This window comes from Torulaspora globosa, chromosome 4 (genome assembly GCF_014133895.1).
Source record: "Torulaspora globosa chromosome 4, complete sequence".
NCBI lineage: Eukaryota > Fungi > Ascomycota > Saccharomycetes > Saccharomycetales > Saccharomycetaceae > Torulaspora > Torulaspora globosa.
In genome coordinates, this window is record NC_050730.1 from 2,594 (window position 1) to 22,635 (window position 20,042).

A 20,042-nucleotide genomic window follows, 5' to 3' on the forward strand; every position below is an offset into this window, starting at 1 on the left:
GCTCTGTATGATTCTTGGATTGGGTATGTTGCGAATGGTAGACCGCTATGTCCAACGTGAAGAGGCCTTATCATTGTGCCGTGGATATGTCTCTTGCATGGTATCTTGAGGATGGTAAACAGCTGAGCCCAAGTGCAGTGGTCTCATCATTGTGTGGTGATTTCCTATGCTATTATGATTCTTGAAGTTTGCGGTTGTAGACAGCTTAGCCCAAGTGCAGTACTCCCTGCAGTGGTGGTTTCCCACGCTCTTGTATGATGCTCTTTGATTCTTGGATATGGATATCTTGAGGATTAGATGGTTCAGGTCAAGTGAAGTGGTCTTATCACAGTGTGGTGGCTTTTTTTCCTCAAGTGTGCGAATTGTAGACAGCCCAAGTGAAGTAGTCTTATCAGTGCGCCTTATGAGTCTTGAAGTTTGCGGATTACAATGCTGCCTAACCTCGTGCCTTGGATATACGCCCTGGAGTGGTGATTTCCCTACTCTTGCATGGTACCTTGCGAATGGCTCAGCCCAAGGGAAGTGGTGATTTCGCATGTTCTTGCATGGTACCTTGCGAATGGCCCTGCAGTAGTAGTTCTTAAACTCTCAAAGTGCCAAGTGTCCTGACTCTTAAAGTGCCAAGCGCCCCTAGTGGTTTCCTTTGTATGATTCTTAAGCGTACCGACCTGCTCAAGTGCCAAGCGCAGTACTGCAAAGTGCCCCTCTCTTGCGAAATCTGATTGACTGTCGTTTACAACTGCGCCATTTGTTTTCGCATCCTCGTCGTCGCGTCGCGCATAAAATTTTTCGCCATAAAATTTTTCGTCTCCTCGCCTCCATATAAAAGCACAGGTGTTTTTCTCCCACCCAGAGTAACAGCGCAAAGCCCAGACAGTCCCCTAGGCCCTCTTGGCGCTATCTCTTGGGTCTTCTCGGCCCTTGGGTTAGAATCTAACCTGCCTCGATAAGCATTGGGCCATGGCATTCATCAAGCAATAGGGACCCTCATTCGGCCGTTCAGGTGAGTTGGACTATGTACACTGCCTAGGTAAAAGCGCCCCGGAACGGTGCCAGCTCTGGAATATCCGCCATTTCTAGAGATTGCAACATGTACAAGGGAAAACTCAACGCACCTTTGGAGTGCCAACCAGTGTGGAAACAGCCGTATTTCATCAAGCTGTTCCACAAGCAGCTTCACTTTTTCCAGATTGGAAATTGTACCTCCTCATGCAAATAGGTCTGTTCCACAAGCAGCTTCACTTGCTTCATAAGAGAAGCGTTGTAGAACAGACCTATTTGCATGAGGAGGTACAATTTCCAATCTGGAAACGACGACGTGCTACATCTGTAGCCCCGTTTGCGCTTTAAATGCTGTTCTCCAAACTGTTCTTTCAGGTAACCTGCGCCTTGAAACCTACCGCTGCTTTGCGAACGGATGCGGGCCAAATATCTGTTCAATTTCAGGACATTCGACCAATTCTTCTGTGTGATCTTTATGTTCCCAGATCTGCCGTAGAGCAGTCCATTCAAAGTTGAAAAACAACTGCGCTACATTTATTTGTTGTTCGCTCAATCTGTGCCATAAGCAACGGTATGTCTCGTAAATTTCTCTGGCGGTTTTCGAAAAGACACCACTGAGACGGACGCCCCTCTCTGATTCAAGAGCTCTTATTGGTTTCTTCGAGCTCAGCAGATTCAGATACCACACTATTGGCATTTCCAATGTCACCTCTTTATGGAACTCAGTGAGATATGGGAATGGGTCCTTGTAGTAGGGCTCTATCTCCTTCAGATGTTCTTCAAATTGTTCATCATCCAGCAGCATTCTCCGGACAGCGAGAACCTCTATAGCAATGCGGCGATATGACTTTCCTTGTGTCTCTGCTGTTCCGTCTGGTCGAGGACACAGACAGGCACCGCAATCTTTGCATTTTCCATAGGCCGTGAAAACTCCCCAAGGGCAAAAATGGATGTCAATACCGTAGAGAAATAGGTTGCTCAGAGCGTATCCCCTGAATCCCAGAAAATAAAAGATTTCGCTAAAGCCCTCCCATCCGTGATAATTACTTTTGAATCTCTTCGCATCAGCAGTGCGGAATGGGAGGTTGTTGTTGGCTGAAGTCAAACCGCCAGAGGTGCGGCTCACGTACCCGTCTGTCCCTACCACGTCCGCCATTATATCTACATCTCCCTGCAGATGTTGGGTAGCTACAGGCAAAGTTTCAAATGCTTCACAGCACCCACTGTGCGGATTTGAACCAGGGACCAATTCAAGGTTATAGAACTTTCGTATCTGAGCAGCTAGACAGGCTTCTTTCACTGCCGGCAGCAAAGGATCATTATAACTTGGATATCTGCCTTCGCCTCTCAGAAGAAAACACAGTCCTGACTCTCTCAGCCGCCCAATCATCTGGATGAATTCCAATATATTGGGACTGAAATTGATGATGATCACCATCTTTAGGCTCGCAATACTGATGCCCTCCGTTACCAGCTTCGTCCCGATCAGCAGTTCTTTGCTGCCGTCGTTCATGAAGGACCGCGCCCGCGCAGCCTTCTGCTCAGAGGACAAGTTTCCATGTACCCACACAAGGTTGAATAGAGGCGCCCATTCGCTTGCCAACGCCTCCACGAGGCTGATCTCATTGACAACGACGATGGCCTTCGAGTTTGGCCGACGTTTAAACAGCCCTCGCAGCATCTTTACAGCCTCCAGTTTGGGGTCGTCAGAGCTTTTGAACTCTTTGTGAATATGTCCCAGGGGCATCTCAGCGACAAGGTTAGCACAAGGTTGCTTTGGAGTAATCTTTACTTGGTCGGTAACCTGCTCCACACTTGTCGGAGCTCTTTCCAGCCCTTTGAAGCCGATCTGATGTAACGCCCCCTCCGCAATGTCTGGAGGAGCAGTGGCACTGAAAAACAGGGTCTTTTCAAAGGCGTCAAAGTTCAGATTCCGCATTCTCTTGAAGCGGCTGGAGCGGTACGTTTCGCTCAGCAAGTTGTGAAACTCATCAATAATGATATATCCGAGCTTCATATCTTTTCTCCTCAAACTACTCCCCACCGTGTTGCCCCATCCACAAATCCTTTCCCCAAACCGGTAGGAATCCAGATCACCACATAATCACACCGTCGTGCCCCAGCTCTATGAATTTTCTAATGTTTGACACCTGCAGACAGTTGCTTTTCTGCAACCGAGCTATGCAAGCAGTCAAAAGAACAGTGTAGGGCACAAACACGAACGAGACGTATTTGCAAGTGGTCTTAGAAGCTAGCGCTGCTAGCGGCAGTTGAAACAGTTCGGTTTTTCCGTACCCAGGAGCCGCCTGGACAATCAGAGAGGCTCTTTGGGACATGTAGATGTCCATGCAGAGCGACTGTTGCTTCGAATCACGGAACTGAAAGTCGGGGCCAAATAGACTCCGGCCCGCAACAAACAGGTCGTCCGAATCGCGGATCTCCCTAGGTCTCTCTTTGACAGGCCAGGAATAATTTAACACCCTGTCGTTTTCAACATTTTCAACCACTGTTTCGTCGGCATCGCCCTCGACATTTTCAACTGTTTTGCCGGCATCCCCCTCAACATTTTCAACTGGATCGTCGTTAACATCACCCTTACTCTTCCCATCTGCGCCTCCAGAGCTTTCCCAAGGTAAGACCTTTTCGAGTCCGAGCCAAGCTATCCATCTCTCTGAGGCACGTTCCTGCAAGACGGTGGCAGTCGTGCCGCTTACATGAGAGAGAGAAAAATCATCCACCCCGTAGACCGTCAGTCCCGTCCTGGCCGAGTGATTGGCCATGAGTTCGTTCACCATGGACTCCATGAGATCGGTGGGTATCTCGCCACCAACATAATTTTTCGAGACAGCCGACATTGCCTGGCGCAGCTCCCTAAAGGTGAGCTTTTCTCTGTCACCTTGAGGAAACTTAAACAGGTATCTGCGAAAGGCAGAATATTTTACAAAATCGCCCGATGTTGTATCGAGAAACAGATACGTTTGAAGGGCAGTGCGCGAAACAGCTTGTCGGGTGACGTCCTTTCGAAGGACTACATCCTGTATATCCATCCAGTTATCGACACGGAAAGCACCATAATCTTTACCCAGAGCGTTTATTTGCATCTGTCTAAGAACGACAATGAAATAGAACAAGTGGGGGGGAAGTAGTCTTTAGGATCGGAGCTGTTGCGCCGGTTTTGTTGTAATCGCAAAAGAGCTGCACGCGTCTGGAAACGTCCTCAACGTAGACATTTCTTTGAGGGCCGCTGAAGGCAAGGAGCTGCAACTCTGGGAAACGGTACGGGAATCCAGCTGCAAAGTACACCATCCACATCAAGGTACATGCGATTTCATCGACAGCATGGGCAACCTGTTTGTTGACTGCTTCTGATAGTCTTCCATGTTTCTCCCTCCTGAATTTAGGCATCAAGACTTGACGATATTCTACGGGAATCAGATGCAACAGTGATCCTCCATCCCAAAACTTGTCTGTGCCCCTTTTTGCTTCTCTGAAGGAGACATCGCGATTCCTCAAGATGGCTCCTGCAATTTGATCCACAGTGGGCATGAAGAACAGTTTGTCCAATTTTTCGAAATTCTCCCTAAAGACAGAATGGCACTCAAAGTAAAAATCACGAATGTAACTGCGATCAAACAGCTTACCCAGAATCATAATTCCTTGCGCTGAGGGCACCAGGGATATCTGGTAGCGATTAAGGTTCTCCTCCTCCTCAACTGTTTTATGGTAAACTGTCGTGATCCATTTCCACATTGGAGTACCAGATTCGTCATCGAAAAGATCATCATCTGCAGCAGAGCACATGCAGGCGAATGTCAGGAACGCTTTCAAACTGTCCAAGGTTTTTCTGATACCCCTTGCTGATTTGGGATTCCTGATTCCCTTCATGTCGTCGTTGCCCGCAGCAGGAGTTCCGACCTTATGTGTTTCGTCATCCTCATCTTCGTCTTCTTCGTTGTCTGAATCATCGGGAATAAACCTGCTAGGCACAGACGAACCAAACTTTATCGCACAGCACATAACCAAGGTTTCAAGGACATGGCCAAGCGTGTCTTTTCCTTTCATCATATCAACGCACACTTGAGACAAGTAAGTCACATCAATGTCCCTACTCTCCTTATCGGCAAATGCCGTCTGAAGCTTGCCAGTATCGATCTCAGTGTAGCCCGCCGAGCCCCTAGGTTTCTTATAGGCAGCAAAAATAGATAAACGGTTAACACGTAGCAGTAAAAACAAAATTGGCGCTATTCTGACACTGTACTGCTTGATTGTGTCGCGCCGGAATTTCTTTATCAAAGATTCCTTATAAACAAAGCTGTTGAAGCAACTCCTCATGGCACAACGTTTAGGAGTCAAGGAAGCAAGATCATAACAGCGAGTCATGACTTCCTGAGCAATCTTTGTGAAAAAGCCTCTTTTGCCGTCAAACTCCCTGAGAATAGCAAAGTCAGCTTAAGTAAAGTGTAAGTTACAATGTTAATCCTCTCGGGGATTACATGTCCTCTGGTGGCATGAACCGTACGTATTTTTTCACATTATGTGGAAAGGTGATTGGGAACATCTTTGATTTCGTCGTTCGAGGACCCATCACATTTTGAAGAAGTCGGGTTTCTGGTTCTTTACCAACCGAATCTTTTTGGGGGCTGACTGATGTGCCTAGTAGGTAGGACTTTAAATCAGTCTTGCATAGTTTTGAAATGGCTTGCAAATTGATGACTTTATGGATAAACTTACCTGAATATGGGTTCCTGACCACTTTCCATACATAAGTAATCGTGCCCAATACCATCTGTTTTATCTCCCGTGTTTCGCCGTATAATGCGGTAAGTTCTATACATAAAGGATGGGCAGGATATGTCACCGCCAAATCCTTTGATTTTCACCAAAAAAAGAAGCCTTTCATTTGTCGCCAAGGGAACGCGAAGCTCGCCGCGGGACAGCGCAGAAGAATCGTTTGAGAGTCATTACGAGCATGACTCATGACTCAGACACAGTCATTGGTGACTCGTCCGGTTACTCATGGTTTCATGACCTTCGTGGTAATATCCAATCGATGCTCAAAGAAGCACCCAACAAGTGGATCCAACAACTGCACTGGGGCAGGGGTGATGTTGCTACATAAAGCGTACGTCCCGCAGGGCCTTCCAATTCTCGAGACCAACTCTCCAACATGTCCCCCTATTCTCCACAAGTACAAGAGCTCCTTGAGTGGGATAAAGAACACCTATGGCATCCGTTTTCCACCCTCAGTAACCCGTTCCCTGTGTACCCCGTGCGCTCCGCAGAGGGCTGCCAGATTACTCTGGATACCAGAGACCACCAAAAAGTCGTAGAGGCAATGTCCTCCTGGTGGTGCGTGATCCACGGTTACGATAACCAAGAACTCAAGGATGCCATGAAGCAACAGATTGACCAAATGTCCCACGTCATGTTTGGCGGATTGACGCACAAACCAGCGGTCGAGCTGGGTAAGAAGCTCTTGCGCGTTATTGACCATCCTCGACTCCACTCGATATTCTTCGCCGACACAGGCTCCGTCGCTGTCGAAGTGGCAATGAAGCTGGCCATTCAGTACAACTACTGCAAAGGCTCGAAAAAGTCCAAGTTCCTCACCATAAGGAATGGCTATCACGGTGACACTTTTGGCGCGATGAGCGTCGGAGACCCAAGCAACCCGATGCGCACGTTCTTCAAAGAGCACCTGCCACAAAACATTTTCGTCAAGGCACCTACCCTCCTACACACGCTGCCAACGTCCAACATATGTCTCGAGAATCCAGAACTTTTCAAAGAGTCCGCCAAATGGCACCCCCAAGACTTTGCCGAGTTCCAAAAGGCAATTGATGAACATCATGACAGTATATGCGCTGTCATCTTGGAGCCGCTTCTTCAAGGAGCCGGCGGCGTCAGACTCTATCATCCTCAATTCTTGATTGAGGCGAGAAAGGCCTGCAACAAATATGGGATCCCTTTCATCATGGACGAGGTCGCCACCGGGTTTGGTCGTACCGGAGAGATTTTTGCGTTCAAACACTGCCGCGAGTACCAAAGGCTCTCAAATGTTCCACCGGAGGACCAAGTTGACGTCTTCCCAGACATACTCTGCGTCGGAAAGGGTCTGACTGGAGGATCCTTGAGCTTCAGCGCGGTCGTGACCACCGCCGAGATTGCCGCCGGCGTTTCTATGTCTGACGGTCCGACTCGGGGCTATTTTATGCATGGGCCGACGTTCATGGCGAATCCATTAGCGTGCAGCGTAGCAAGCAAATCCCTCGATATCTTGCTGAGGGGAGAATGGAAGATCCAAGTCATGGCGATCGAGAAGCAATTGTTTCAAGAGTTGTATCTGGATATCACACGCGATGAGCGTCTCATGAAGAGCGTCGTCGACCATGTAAGAGTTGCAGGGGCCGTCGGAGTCGTGCAACTCCAAGACCCGATCAATGTTCCTTGGTTTCAAGAGCAATGTATTCTGCGCAACGTTTATCTCCGGCCTTTCAAAAACATCTGCTATGTCATACCCCCATTCACAATATCAAGAGAGGAGTTGAAGGTAGTGACAAAGGCCATAAAAGAGGTACTCAACGTTTGCTTGGAAAAAAAGTATCAAGCTTGATTCTTTGTATTCACTCTGCGACGCGCTCGGGCCTGCGTTCAGACTCACTTTGGATAAACCTACATAGTTGAATCTCGTAACCAAGAGATAAACGCGCTCATCGCAACCGTTGAGTTATGTGGCCTGAGTCGTCCCGCTAATGACTCAGAGTCATCGCCCAACAATTTAAATAGCCCACAACGATGCTTGGACCGTTTCCAATTGGTATAAAAGGCCTTGTTTGAAACCATAGCATGCCATGATAATTTCTCTCACTCACCAGGCAGAATGTCCACCAAGAACCTACATTTATTTGACACCTTTGAAAAGGACGGCAAGAAATTTGCCCGGATCCCAAAGCATACCATCAATGCTGGTACCTCCCCCAAGTACTCAGACCTTGTCGTCAAAGACAAGTCCGACTTCAAAGCAATTGTTGAAAAGCTGGAACTTTACGGACTTTGTGTTGTGAAGCATTACCTAGAGCCAGAAACTTGTGAGCACATCAAGAAAGAGCTGGAGCCACATTATTTCCGCCACCAAGAATGGAATGGTTCTCCGTTCCCAAAAGAAACTACTGTCGTCACCAGAGCGGCTTTGGCGTCCCCAACTTGCATGGACAAGATAGCCCTCGATGACACATTCTACAAGGTCTCTTACCATTTCATGTCAGAGTCGAATGTCTTCTGGATCGGCGACGGCAAGTTGAGACGTTCAGAGACGGATGTGCAACTGTACTCGAGCATCATTTACAGGGTTGGCGCCGGTGCCGGCGACCAGATGTATCATCGTGAAGACATGGCGCTGCACAATGCACATCCTCGCCGCGAAAAGTACCACTACGGCGATGACGTCCAGGTTGGCCTTGCTGTTGCTTTGACACCTATGAACAAGACAAACGGAGCCACCAGGGCTATCATTGGATCTCACTTGTGGGGCCCTCTTGATGGACCATACGAATTCGACCCTCAGCGCGAACTCTACCTGGAGCTGGAAGAAGGCGACGGGACGTTTATGCTTGGCAGCACATACCATGCAGCAAGTTCTAATCACAGTGACGCAGATAGAATCGGAGCGTTCTTTTTCATGAGCAAGACCTACTTGAGACAAGAGGAAAATTACCATGCGGACATGGAGCCCGCTTTCTTTGAGAACATGTCATTCAAGGCTCTCAAGATACTTGGCTTGCACACCAGCCTACCTTTCTGTGGTCACATTGGCTACAGAAGCCCAGCCTTTGTGCTCAATCCAAAACTCAAAGAGGCGTCGCAAGCTGGTAAGGGCAATTACACTGAAGTTATATACCCAGTGTTTGAGTAAAAGATAGTCCTGTATCCGTTTATCTAAAAATCATTACATCTTCTCTAATAAGTTAGCTTACCCTTTCTTAGGTAAGCAATGTTCTCTCTGACTATTTGCCTGACAGGCTTCTCGAAAATATCATCAATCTCTTCCAGCGTTCTGTTCTTTGTTTCTGGCATGAACAACAACTGGTATGGAATACCAATGGCGATCGCAATGCCACCGTAAAAGCCCAAAGTCAAACCTGTGTACGTGAACGCACTTTGCATTCTTTCGAAATTGTATGTCACAGTAAAGGCGAACAGATACAGCAGAGCTGAACAAACAGTCATACCCACAGACCTAGTACCCAACGAAAAAGACTCGGAAGGCAGCACCCATGTCAATGCCGCATAGGAACCGAATGCCATGTTGTAAATAATCTGACCCGTCAGATATACACCCTCTGCTGCGATCAAGTTTGAATCCTGATACAGATATCCGACACCCACCAACACCAAACCGATCGAAAACAAGACAATTGTCATTGACCATGTACGTCTTCCGAATTTATCCATCCACAAGATGGCAGGAATCGTACCAATCAGCAGAGCAGCACCGCCCACCATAGACATTGCTACCGCTCTCTTCTCAGAGAAACCTATCTGACGCATTAGTGTCGACATGTAATACATGATGGCATTGATACCCGTCAACTGACCCAAAGCAATCATGATACTCGAATGAACCAGAGCACGACGGTTACGAGGAACGCATACCAGGTTGAACAACGATTGGAAATGGGTTTCGCTGCTGCGCAGCTGTCTGTCTTGGTCGGCCGCCTGTCTCAATTCTAAAAATTCAACTTTATTGGCCTCAACGTTCACGTCTCTCAATCTCTTCCAGACATTCCAGGACTCACCAACACGGTCCTTGTGCATCAACCAACGGGGAGATTCCGGTAGAAACAAAAGACCAACAAACAAAATTGTAGAAAAGACCAGAGAGGAGCCCACCATGTATCTCCAACCACCCTTCACGTCGAAAAAGATCACACCGATTATGTAGCCGAACAGTTCTCCCAATGCAATATTAAACTGATACAAAGAAACCAGGCTACCTCTCACAGACGATGGAACAGACTCGGAGATGTAGACACCAATACCACCACCTTCAATACCAACTCCAACCCCAACCAGGAATCTGCCCGCGTACATTTCGTGATGATTCGTTGCAGCAGCACAGATGATAGCCCCAATGGTGTAAAACACACACGATATAACCAAAGCCTTCTTACGACCAAAGTACTCGCTCAGTGGGGTCAGGAGAATAGATCCGGCAACGGCACCCAAAGGCATCAGCGAAGACACCAATGAAGCTTGGTGAGTTGACAAATGCAGCATCTTGTTCATGCCAATAGAGGCACCAGAAATGATGGACTGATCGATACCAGAGAGAATACCAGCAAATGCTGCAAAAGCACCCAGCATTATCACCATGTGGTTTTTGTTTTCAAAATGAACTTCAAACTCCAAAGCCGCCAGTTTCCCCCAAAACGAACGTTCACGCTTGTGGGAATTGCCCAAGTCGTCCAGGGCTCTAATCTCTTGGCCCAAGTTCAAATTCGTGTCCAGAAATTCGGACACCTTACCGCCTGCATCTTCCTCGAGGTCCAGTTTTTTGTTTGATGGATCCTCATATACCTCTTTGGCAGGCACTTCTCCAAGCTCAATGTGAGAAGTGCTCGAAGATTTATCCTCACTTCTTAGGAACGGATATTGGGGACTAGGTGGCATATTGAATGCTGTCTTTTTATGTTGTATAGACAATTGCCTCCGATTCAACAACACTGGAGTGGAACCATGATCAAAACAGCCGCTTTATATAGCTGACGCTTTGCATCAACCAGACGTCTTGGCATCGAATCGAAGACGGACTGAAATGTACATTTTTCCACGACGAACATCTGCACTGCTCCTGAAAATTTTCCGACGACGAGGGGGCAAATGCTGAGAAAACTCGCAGGAAGTGCGGGGCAAGAATTATTCCGTCGCTCGACATGCCCAGCAGAAATTTTTCCGTCCCCCTCGAGATGCCCCGCAGAAATTTTTCCAGCTGGACGCGGGGCAGCCGGGCGCGGGGCAGTGGAACATCTCGTTATGCCATTGTCGACTAGCTGGGTGTAACGCCACTGGCTATGTTGCAGCCGCCCCTTTCATTCATGTCCATCCCGTCTTTCCCTCTGCCTTGGCTCTCCAGAAGCAGCCGGACAACTTCTTACTAAGCAGGACTTTTTCGAACAAAGTGGGTCTACTCCGTTTCTCACATTCTATCTGCAAGCCCCACGTTTGCTCTATCGCGGGTTAATTATTCCGGGGGTTTAACTATCGAATGCTTAAGCTAACAACGAAGCGTCAGGAGACTTGGTTGCCTTACTCCTTGCAAAAGTATAAAATATCACAAAGTAGTCAAACAGAGAGAGAAACGACGACAAGAACATAGACAATGTCATCTGCCGAAACAAACCACAGCGACGAAAACGGATTCATCTCGATCGGTGAGCCCGGCAAGTTCGAAGCTACGATCGCTAGACTCGGTGCCACGTTAGTCGACCTAAAGGTCAATGACCAGTCTGTAGTTTTGGGCTACCCCACCGCTAATGACTACGTCTCTGATAGAGGTAACTATATCGGGGCTACTGTCGGGCGCTACGCGAACCGTATTTACAAAGGCGTTTACACTCTGCCAGATGGCCCACACAAACTGGCTGTCAACAACTGCGGTAATGCAAACCATAGCAGTATAAGCTCTTTTCATCTCAAGACATTCGAGGGCCAACCGAAGCGCTTGTCTACCAATGTCTACACTCTCGAACTATCATTGCTGGATGATCACACGAGGTGCAACGAGTTTCCAGGGGATTTACAGGTTACCGTGAAATACATTTTGGACGCTGCCGTGATGACCTTGGACTTTGAGTATCAAGCACATTTGGTTAGTGGAGAAGCCACTCCTATCAATATGACCAACCATACGTATTTCAATCTGAACAAGGCAAAAAGCGAGGCTTCCATCAGCGGTACAGTAGTTCGGCTTTGCTCCAACAGGGCGTTGGAAGTTAGTGAAGGAGCTCTGATTCCGACCGGAAAAATTATAGAAAAGGAAGTTGCTACGTTTATGTCCACCAGCCCCACCGTTCTTGCAGATGGTGGACCAAAATTTGATACCAGTTTTATCGTCAATGCAAACCAGGACTTGAAGTCGACCGATTCCGTCAGCGTGAACAAATTGGTACCCGTCTTGAAGGCATATCATCCGGAGTCAAAGATATCTTTGGAGGTGTCAACTACGGAACCTACTTTTGTTTTCTATACAGGCGATAATCTGTTCGACAATTTCAAGCCCCGAGCTGGTTTTTGCGTTGAACAGGGCAGGTACGTTGACGCAATCAATAGAGGTGAGTGGAGAGATTGCGTTCTTTTGAAAAAAGGTGAATTATACACATCCAAGACCCAATACCGCTTCCAAACTTGAGTGTGATTCGGGTCTTTCGTTTAACGTTTCATAGAATGTATTTTGTAATGACAAGTGAGGGCGCATTTAGCTTACCTCCGTTCGTAACATTGGCCGCCGGTTCGATATGGAAAGCACAGGCTTGTATGAAAGTAATGCTTAATGGTTATCTGATGGTACAATATTACCTTTGAGCACACACGTCAAGATCATGTGTAAAGCTAACTACGTTAAGTTGGATAATTCCGTTGTGGATCTCTCCCTCGCATAAGTAGACATAAGTACCCAAATTATGTTATATTTGGTCGAGGTTGATTTGTAATCGGCTGGTACTCAATTTCGTTTCCCCCGACTTTCCGTTTAGTTTGACAGCCACGCTTATCATCAAACCTGACAGTGTTGAACAATCGCGCCGATAATCTATTATCAGTATTAGTAATCTGCTCAGTCAGGAATCGACTTCAAGAAGCGTCCGCTCCTCGTCAAAGTGAGTCACTTACTCCGCCTGGGTAAACAGACACACCACTTCAGAGACAATGTTCCTACGCTGAACAGTTCGCTGTCTTTGCATGTGGGAACTACAAGCCGTGTGGTAAACTGCATGTCTCACCGCTATGCCTTAAAGACGCTAACAAATGCGGGAAGTGAACCGCATTCGGTCAAATAACTGCTATTGATCTTTCTTTGGCGGTTCGCTGATATCGACCGATCTCAGTAGCGCTTTCTTTCGGTCCTGATAAACATACGATATCCATACGATATCTGCGGATCTAGATATGATGCAGCCACCATCCATATAAGATCAAAAAAGTTAAGTACCGGCAAAGAGTACCTGTAACCGAAAAGCCAGGCATGACAGGCAGACAAGCATATGGTCAAATTTTGCAACCAAGCCAATCCTCTTTAGAAATCGGAAACCTATTGTAAATTAATTTGACTCACCCGCTCCCCGCCAAAAGAACGGAAACGGCGAGCATTAGCAAATTCAAGTGCTAGGGATCCGAAAGAGTTGGGAGTCTAATAACTGGCAAAGCACTGATAATATGGCCTGACGATGGACTGTGCAGATGCGTCATCTCCACGTCCACGCATTAATACTGAAGGCGTGCCGGTCGCACAAGTGATTATCACCATAGAAGCACAATGCTTAAATCGTACGCGCAATGGGAACACGCCGCAATCATGACCCTGTTGCAGCGTCGTTGCGGCGGTAGGCTATTAGACTACACGAAGTGAAGGCCAAGCAGACCTTGACACTTTGCAAATCAGTAATGGAATGTTCACTAAACCCCTCAATGGCTGCTGCATTGTCCAGAAAAATCAGTGATCCCCAAAAGCTGCGTCGTCCAAGTATCGAGCAACTAGTGACGAAGAGACAGCGACTCCGTGACTGTTATCCAATGCACAGTGCACTGCAAAGAACCCATCCACAGGCAGTTAGCGCACCGCCACTACCAGTCTTGAGAAGACGAGATACGCCATGACATTGGTCTAAAGATGCGGTGCACGCTGAAATTTGACGCCCAACTCGACGGAAAGAAACGAAACATTAGCCACAATGATTGAGTCATACTATGAGTTTCTGAAGTATGCTGCTTCTCACATCTCTAAATATTCAATAGCATCGAATAAAGCAACTGCTGACTGTTTCTGACCGGTAAGTCTCGCGGCCAGCAGATATAGATTACGGCTCCATCTAGGCTGCTGAACCATTGCTGTTTCCAGTCTTCTAGTGCAATGCACCTCAAGCTGCATGTGCTCTATTGAGATCCCCATTGGTCATCGATGGCACGAATGTCCCACTCTCACAATATAGGCATGTAAAGCGAGCAGCTAGTATTTTCCTTGGCTGATCGTAGCGTTTTCTTTGAAGGAGAGGTTCACCAGTTCGAGCGTAAAAGTACTCATAAGATGAACCTCTATATCTATCACTCGCCGGTAGTTCTGTATCAACAAAAATGGTCCTTTCTGCTTCCACAAATATCTTACTCTGCCTTTCGTCATTATCTTCCAAGTTGACTTCAAACACTATTGAATACGTTCATAGCTTTGAGTATTCCATTCCTATGCAGAGGAGCCTTTGCGAAGTAGACAGTCCCTTTCCCATTCACGGTAGGCTTTCCTCTCCTGTAGCCTATGTTGTTTACTGTTTGTTGATGTTTTGGTCTTGTATTTTGAACTCCTTATTTTCGATCTTTTTTAGATCAGGAGATTTATGGTCGTACGCGACGAATGTTGGTATTTTTCTTTGTTTTTGTTTACAGTTGAAGCTTTGCGGCGCGTCAATCTTCGCGTTGTTTTTGAAAAATATAATGAACAGCCGTTCAATCTGGTGTAAACACATCTTTACAAACCGTCAACAATCGTTCCGAAAGATATTTATAACGAATAAACCGCTGGTAACTAGCGGCAAAGCTTCTCAGCATGCGATCCATTTTAAGGCTAGTTTCGAAAACAGGCGTTACACGAACGATCAACTTTGCAATGCTTCAAAAGTGATGGCAATCATCCTAAACATCAAAAAGCAAATTACCAAAATTAGATGAATGCTTTATAGAGCTCTAATCAATCTGGTCCTGTTATGCGAATTGAAAATAGTGATAGAAAAGCAATATTCTCCTGTGGTGGATCGGCATGACAGCTCCGCCCGCGTAGTATCTACTTAAAATGCTTAAAAATTCCAACATTCTATGGTTTCGTGGTCTAGTTGGTTATGGCATCTGCTTAACACGCAGAACGTCCCCAGTTCGATCCTGGGCGAAATCATTTTTATATTTTTTTGTTTACGTTTGCCCGTACACCCCGACAAGCTTGCTTCTTTGTTTACAGTACACCACGGCCGTCGGTTGGTGTCCACTATTTACATGACACTACACAAAGTGCCAGCCACCATTGTCACCTTGTCGTAAGAACCACATACAACCTCCCATGTCGGCAACGGAGACTGACGGACTGAAATACTCGAATCCAAACTCTGACATGAAAAGCAGCCAAAGTTAGACTGATCAAATTTAGCCGCCGACGTAATACACAGTGCTCACTTTTCATAAATTGATTTGTCTACCACCTGGCCAAAAATACCACCACTTGCTCAAAGCCGCCGACCGCCGCCGTCATCCGGCTGACACATCAAGTCACAACATTGCTACAGCGCAACCCGTCCCCACTCCTCGCCCAAGCTTCTCAACTCTACTTCCAAGCATTACTTTCCCCCTCCCAACAAGACATCATCAATGCAAATACAAATCTACAAAATCTTTTAATTAACTCTCCCGCTCATATCTTTGATCCACCCACTCCACAAACCCACACTTCGGCTTGACAAAATTAAACTGCTGCGAGAAAGAGTCCAGTTGGACAGCTGGGGCATGGCGAAACTGAGGTCTGTGAGCTCAGGAACAAGCAAGAAATAAATGTCACTATATACGTATATTTACACAACATCGCAATACGCTGTTTGCCAACTATACACCTTTGGCAGTGGAACTGGTATGGTATGCAGAGGCAGAAAAAACATGGGAGGTAACGCAAGCACACACCATACACAAAAACGTTCCCAAGATGCTTCCAAAAGTCCGCTCACACCCCAGAAATATGGGGGTCCCGAACAAAAGCACTCACATAGTTATGTTCACTTGATCAAGAAAAACCAAACACATACAAGTGCGTCTGTCTCGGTACGCAATACAGCTATGATACAGCCACCATACACGTACAAAAAACATCCTCTCTGTATAGCATCCTCAGATATTCTTCGCGCGCCTCTACTAATCTTGATAACAGGTCCCTTTTTTCCCCACGCGCTTGAAACAGGGCGGTCTAGTCGGTCTGAGAAGCAGAGACGCGGTATCCTGTGATGCCTCAAAATACAACGCCATCATTCATTTAAATACGCAGAGGTAAACGAAAATACGCCGTTCGGTCAAGGCAATGATGAGCGTGAAATTGCAAGATGGTTTCGGCAGTTGAATGCACATTGCCAAAGACCAGCGACGTCGATAACGGTTCGAAGGACTTTTTATTTCTCAGGACGGAAGATAAGAAACAAGCGAACTCGATTAAATATAAGTTTGTGGGCCAAAGAGTATGCGAAACCAGCAAACTGGCTGAGTTTAGCCTCTCAGATGAAGCAAGCACCAAGGCGGGTTCTTCGACACACGCTATAGGAAGGCCACGCAACTGTTTCATCATCATGCGTACACTAGTCCATAGTGTAGTGCTGAGGTGTCTCAAGAGATGCGATATTTCTTCACTGACTCACGTATCTGCAATCACTTCACAACTATGGGGGAAGAATGATGGAATATTTCAGCTATACTTTGAGCTTCTTTCACAATTAGAAGAGCACTGGCATCTAAACATTTATCCTGAGTATCGTTACCATAAAGTCAATAAAATAAGTCGGCAACTGGAGAATAAGCTCGTGTATCAGAATATGTTAAATCGGATGCGCTTTTTTACAGCATCTTCGCTGTCATCGAAATTGGAAGGTATTCTAAGCTCCGCACGTGCTTCTGCTGCGGATACTGCCGCTGATGCCCCTGCTGCTCCAGGTGTTCCCCTTGCCGCCGATCCGGTCGGTTCCACCTATGCCTACTCTTCGTTGTCCTCTTATCAAGATGGCGTAAACCATCAACTTCCTTCTCGCCAACAAAACCGCCCGGTGACAAGTAGTGTCGAGCCAGCTACAAATCGACAGCTCGGGCAACAACAAGATCCAGCAAACGTCCCAGACCGCAATCCCTTCAAGACACATCACGACAGATGCTTCAGGCCCAAGAGCATGAAGAGTGATACTAAGAGAGTCCGCAAGCAGAGGTGTACGGTAAAGATGCAGGGTAACATGTGTGATCGGATCAAGCTTGGCTCGGAAAAGAAGGAACGCCGTGCTACCGCGCACCCTTCGAAGAGACTGAAAGTATCCGGAGTTACCAGTACCGGTGGTTGCAGATCACCGAAGAGGGATACAAAATCTCTATGTCCTATAACCATTGGACAGAAAGAAGATCCTTGTGAGATGGCATTGGATCCTTCTTTATCGGTTGAGAAGTACGGCTCATTCATTTCCCAGCATAACCAAGCAACCGGTTCGCCTCTTCGAGGCGACCCGAGTCGTTGCGACGTCTCATCCACCGCTTTGGCGTCTGTGCATGCCAGCGCCAAGAACATGAGTTCCCTCGGCTTCGATTCCAGCTCATTGCACTCGAAGCTGCGGTGTATGGTTGGCACCAAGCAGCATCTGGAAGTACAAGATCTTTATGTTTAACCTGCGCGCAGATCCACTCGCTCGCCCCTCCTATCCTTCTTTTGGAGCCGTTTCGCCGTCAGAAGAGGAAAGCTTCAAAAGGGTTGCGTGGTAGAGAATGATACATCTCTCAGCGGTTCAGACCATATCACAACGAGGGGAGATCAATTGCCTGTTGAATCAGATCTGCTACTAATTTACTTGTGTCAAGAGAAATAGTGGAGTATTGAGCACTCGGGCTATTAAAATGAGTGGAAAGACGCGAGACACATTCGGTTCAAGAGAGGAAAATCATCAGGATAGCTTTCTAACTGCGCCTGTTTTCCGTCCTCCCCTTTTGGATCACAGATCTAATAACAGATTTTGAATTAGGCTTATTATTATTATTCCACAACCTACCATTATTATCCATGGGTTTTTATTTCCATGTTATTGTCGCCGGTTTCTTTTTTTTTTTCCTTGGGTTTTCTCGTTTCAATGATCATCTTCGTCCTCACTGCATGATGGTGGACCGGGTACCAGGTATGTCAGTCTACTGCAGCTCTCTCGGTTTACTGAAAGAAACCATTTTGTTGATCCTTAGTTTGAGCTACATGAACTTTCTTCCCACTAATAATCCAACAGTTTCCACATAAAGGGCTAGCTGTTCTTCGTAGCTACAAAAGCGTTTGAAACGCTCCGTCAGATCAACAAACGATATAGAGCCATCCGTTCCAGGCGGCAGCTTCGAAGACTCCAAAAACTTACCTTCCGGAGTGCTCCCCGCCGTTTCTCTCACACTTTCCATAATGACACACTTACTGCCCAAGTTCTCGAAATGCAGCATGATCTGCCGCCAAACAAAGGGATTTGGTAGCCCGTCAGCGGATGTCTCCTTTGAAGAATTTTTTGCGCCTGCGCGAAATTCCTTCAGCGTATGATCGATGACATCGAACAATCGTTGAGTGCGGATTACCATGGGCTCCTTCGCAGATTCCACTGCTGCCCAACTCATCAGTCTGTGCTTCGATAGACGTGCCTTCTCTTCGACTGTGGCGGTGTTTAAAAAATTGGCACCTTCTGGGTTTATTACCATTCTGGATCGTAAGTCAATAAGAAGTCGATCGACGATCACGAAGCGGTCCGATATTTTCTCGCTCCCAGCGTCGCCATCAACAATTCGATCCAGGAATGCCGGAAATACCCTTTCGCTTGCCAGTGTAAGATTTTTGACAATCTGCCTCGCGCCATCCCTGTACAATTCACTTATTTCATGGGATCGGTCGGGAAACTCAAGGAGCACTTTTTTCATCTTCTCGAGCTTATGCATGCTTTGACGCTCGCAGAATTTCAATAAGATGTTCCGAAAGCGATCAGATGTCTGCCTTCTTGTTTCTTGCGACATTCCAGGAACCTGCTCGATTATTCTGGGGCTGACAGGGTTCCTTACGCATTCCAAAAGCTCTTTCTCACTGAGAAGCTTGATGTCTGCTTTCGCCGTATCATTTCCTGTAGCACTTAGCCCAAAAGCACCCTTCATTTTCGGGCTATCTATTCTAGCCAAGTCCCTGGACTGCTGCTGGATTACCGCCGCAAAAGCAGGGCTCTGCTCCAATGGCATCTCGTATACAACATATCTTGGGCGTCGTGGACCTCTCCTCCTTGCCACTCTTATCTCCAGGGCAACGTGAGTTGCGCTTTTAGGATCGGTTTTCCGGCAATAATATTTCCCTTTAGTTCTCACAAAATGGACGTACACCTTGTCCTTAGCAAGCTCAAAAAGTAAGCTGTGTCCCGTGATGTAGAAATTCGAACTCATGCGCTCCATCTTCAGGACCATGTCGGGTTTGTACAAGCTCACCAAACACCGAATCTTCTCCTTTGATTCATGAGAAAGGGTCTGGCCTATGGCGAGCTGGTCAACCCTCGGAGAACAAAGGCTCACCAGAAAGCCGTCAATAATGGTAAAATAACCTTCTGACAGAGATATCGCCGCATACCTCTTCATTCTTGCTGTTTTTGCAATCTCGCCAACCCAGCAGCCTTCTTCTGTGTTGCTCAGATATATCAGACTTGATTGAATCCGCTACTCCATCTGCCTTATCATCGTAAGGTAAACCCGGCGAAAATCGCAAGGTGTCTAGGTGCAACGTACGACAGAGAAAGATTTCCTTGTTGGGCGGAAAAGCTCCGTTCCAGCATATGCAGCACTCCCTCCGTACACCTAGCATGAGAGAGTACAAAGCACCCAATATTTGCGCCCAGAGATTTGCGAGGCAGTGCGACTTCTACATGCTGACTAGGCTCCATTACTATGTCCCCTTCCTTGTCTTCTGCAAGTTTTTTTCAGTTCGCGCGAGGCGGGGCCGAAGCAGATCGTGATTCAGTTTTCAGTAAGTAAAAGGAGCATCGTTTTAGGGGAACCAGGCG

General features: G+C 47.0%; 9 protein-coding genes and 1 non-coding gene across 10 annotated transcripts; 6 read left to right on the forward strand and 4 right to left on the reverse strand.

The window, feature by feature from the left end:
- Positions 1–1,396: 1,396 nt before the first annotated feature.
- On the reverse strand, positions 1,397–3,019 carry HG536_0D00100 (DEAD/DEAH box helicase; the record flags this gene model as incomplete). Its single annotated transcript, XM_037283267.1, has 1 exon — positions 1,397–3,019. The coding sequence occupies one exon, from the start codon at positions 3,017–3,019 to the stop codon at positions 1,397–1,399; it is 1,623 nt and encodes a 540-aa protein (XP_037139163.1).
- Positions 3,020–4,107: 1,088 nt separating this feature from the next.
- Positions 4,108–5,382, reverse strand: HG536_0D00110 (uncharacterized protein; the record flags this gene model as incomplete). Its single annotated transcript, XM_037283268.1, has 1 exon — positions 4,108–5,382. One exon carries the CDS (start codon positions 5,380–5,382, stop codon positions 4,108–4,110), a length of 1,275 nt encoding a protein of 424 aa, XP_037139164.1.
- Positions 5,383–6,169: 787 nt separating this feature from the next.
- Positions 6,170–7,615, forward strand: HG536_0D00120 (uncharacterized protein; the record flags this gene model as incomplete). Its single annotated transcript, XM_037283269.1, has 1 exon — positions 6,170–7,615. One exon carries the CDS (start codon positions 6,170–6,172, stop codon positions 7,613–7,615), a length of 1,446 nt encoding a protein of 481 aa, XP_037139165.1.
- Positions 7,616–7,882: 267 nt separating this feature from the next.
- HG536_0D00130 (uncharacterized protein) lies at positions 7,883–8,914 on the forward strand (the record flags this gene model as incomplete). The annotated part of the gene is made up of 1 exon (XM_037283270.1): positions 7,883–8,914. One exon carries the CDS (start codon positions 7,883–7,885, stop codon positions 8,912–8,914), a length of 1,032 nt encoding a protein of 343 aa, XP_037139166.1.
- A 44-nt stretch (positions 8,915–8,958) lies between these two features.
- HG536_0D00140 (uncharacterized protein) lies at positions 8,959–10,671 on the reverse strand (the record flags this gene model as incomplete). The annotated part of the gene is made up of 1 exon (XM_037283271.1): positions 8,959–10,671. The coding sequence occupies one exon, from the start codon at positions 10,669–10,671 to the stop codon at positions 8,959–8,961; it is 1,713 nt and encodes a 570-aa protein (XP_037139167.1).
- Positions 10,672–11,380: 709 nt separating this feature from the next.
- Positions 11,381–12,409, forward strand: HG536_0D00150 (uncharacterized protein; the record flags this gene model as incomplete). The annotated part of the gene is made up of 1 exon (XM_037283272.1): positions 11,381–12,409. The coding sequence occupies one exon, from the start codon at positions 11,381–11,383 to the stop codon at positions 12,407–12,409; it is 1,029 nt and encodes a 342-aa protein (XP_037139168.1).
- Positions 12,410–14,346: 1,937 nt separating this feature from the next.
- On the forward strand, positions 14,347–14,934 carry HG536_0D00160 (uncharacterized protein; the record flags this gene model as incomplete). Its single annotated transcript, XM_037283273.1, has 1 exon — positions 14,347–14,934. The coding sequence occupies one exon, from the start codon at positions 14,347–14,349 to the stop codon at positions 14,932–14,934; it is 588 nt and encodes a 195-aa protein (XP_037139169.1).
- A 146-nt stretch (positions 14,935–15,080) lies between these two features.
- On the forward strand, positions 15,081–15,154 carry HG536_0Dtrna7V. Its single transcript has one exon. It is a non-coding gene; the product is annotated as a tRNA-Val (tRNA).
- A 1,186-nt stretch (positions 15,155–16,340) lies between these two features.
- On the forward strand, positions 16,341–17,654 carry HG536_0D00170 (uncharacterized protein; the record flags this gene model as incomplete). Its single annotated transcript, XM_037283274.1, has 1 exon — positions 16,341–17,654. One exon carries the CDS (start codon positions 16,341–16,343, stop codon positions 17,652–17,654), a length of 1,314 nt encoding a protein of 437 aa, XP_037139170.1.
- Positions 17,655–18,222: 568 nt separating this feature from the next.
- On the reverse strand, positions 18,223–19,620 carry HG536_0D00180 (uncharacterized protein; the record flags this gene model as incomplete). The annotated part of the gene is made up of 1 exon (XM_037283275.1): positions 18,223–19,620. The coding sequence occupies one exon, from the start codon at positions 19,618–19,620 to the stop codon at positions 18,223–18,225; it is 1,398 nt and encodes a 465-aa protein (XP_037139171.1).
- Positions 19,621–20,042: the final 422 nt, after the last annotated feature.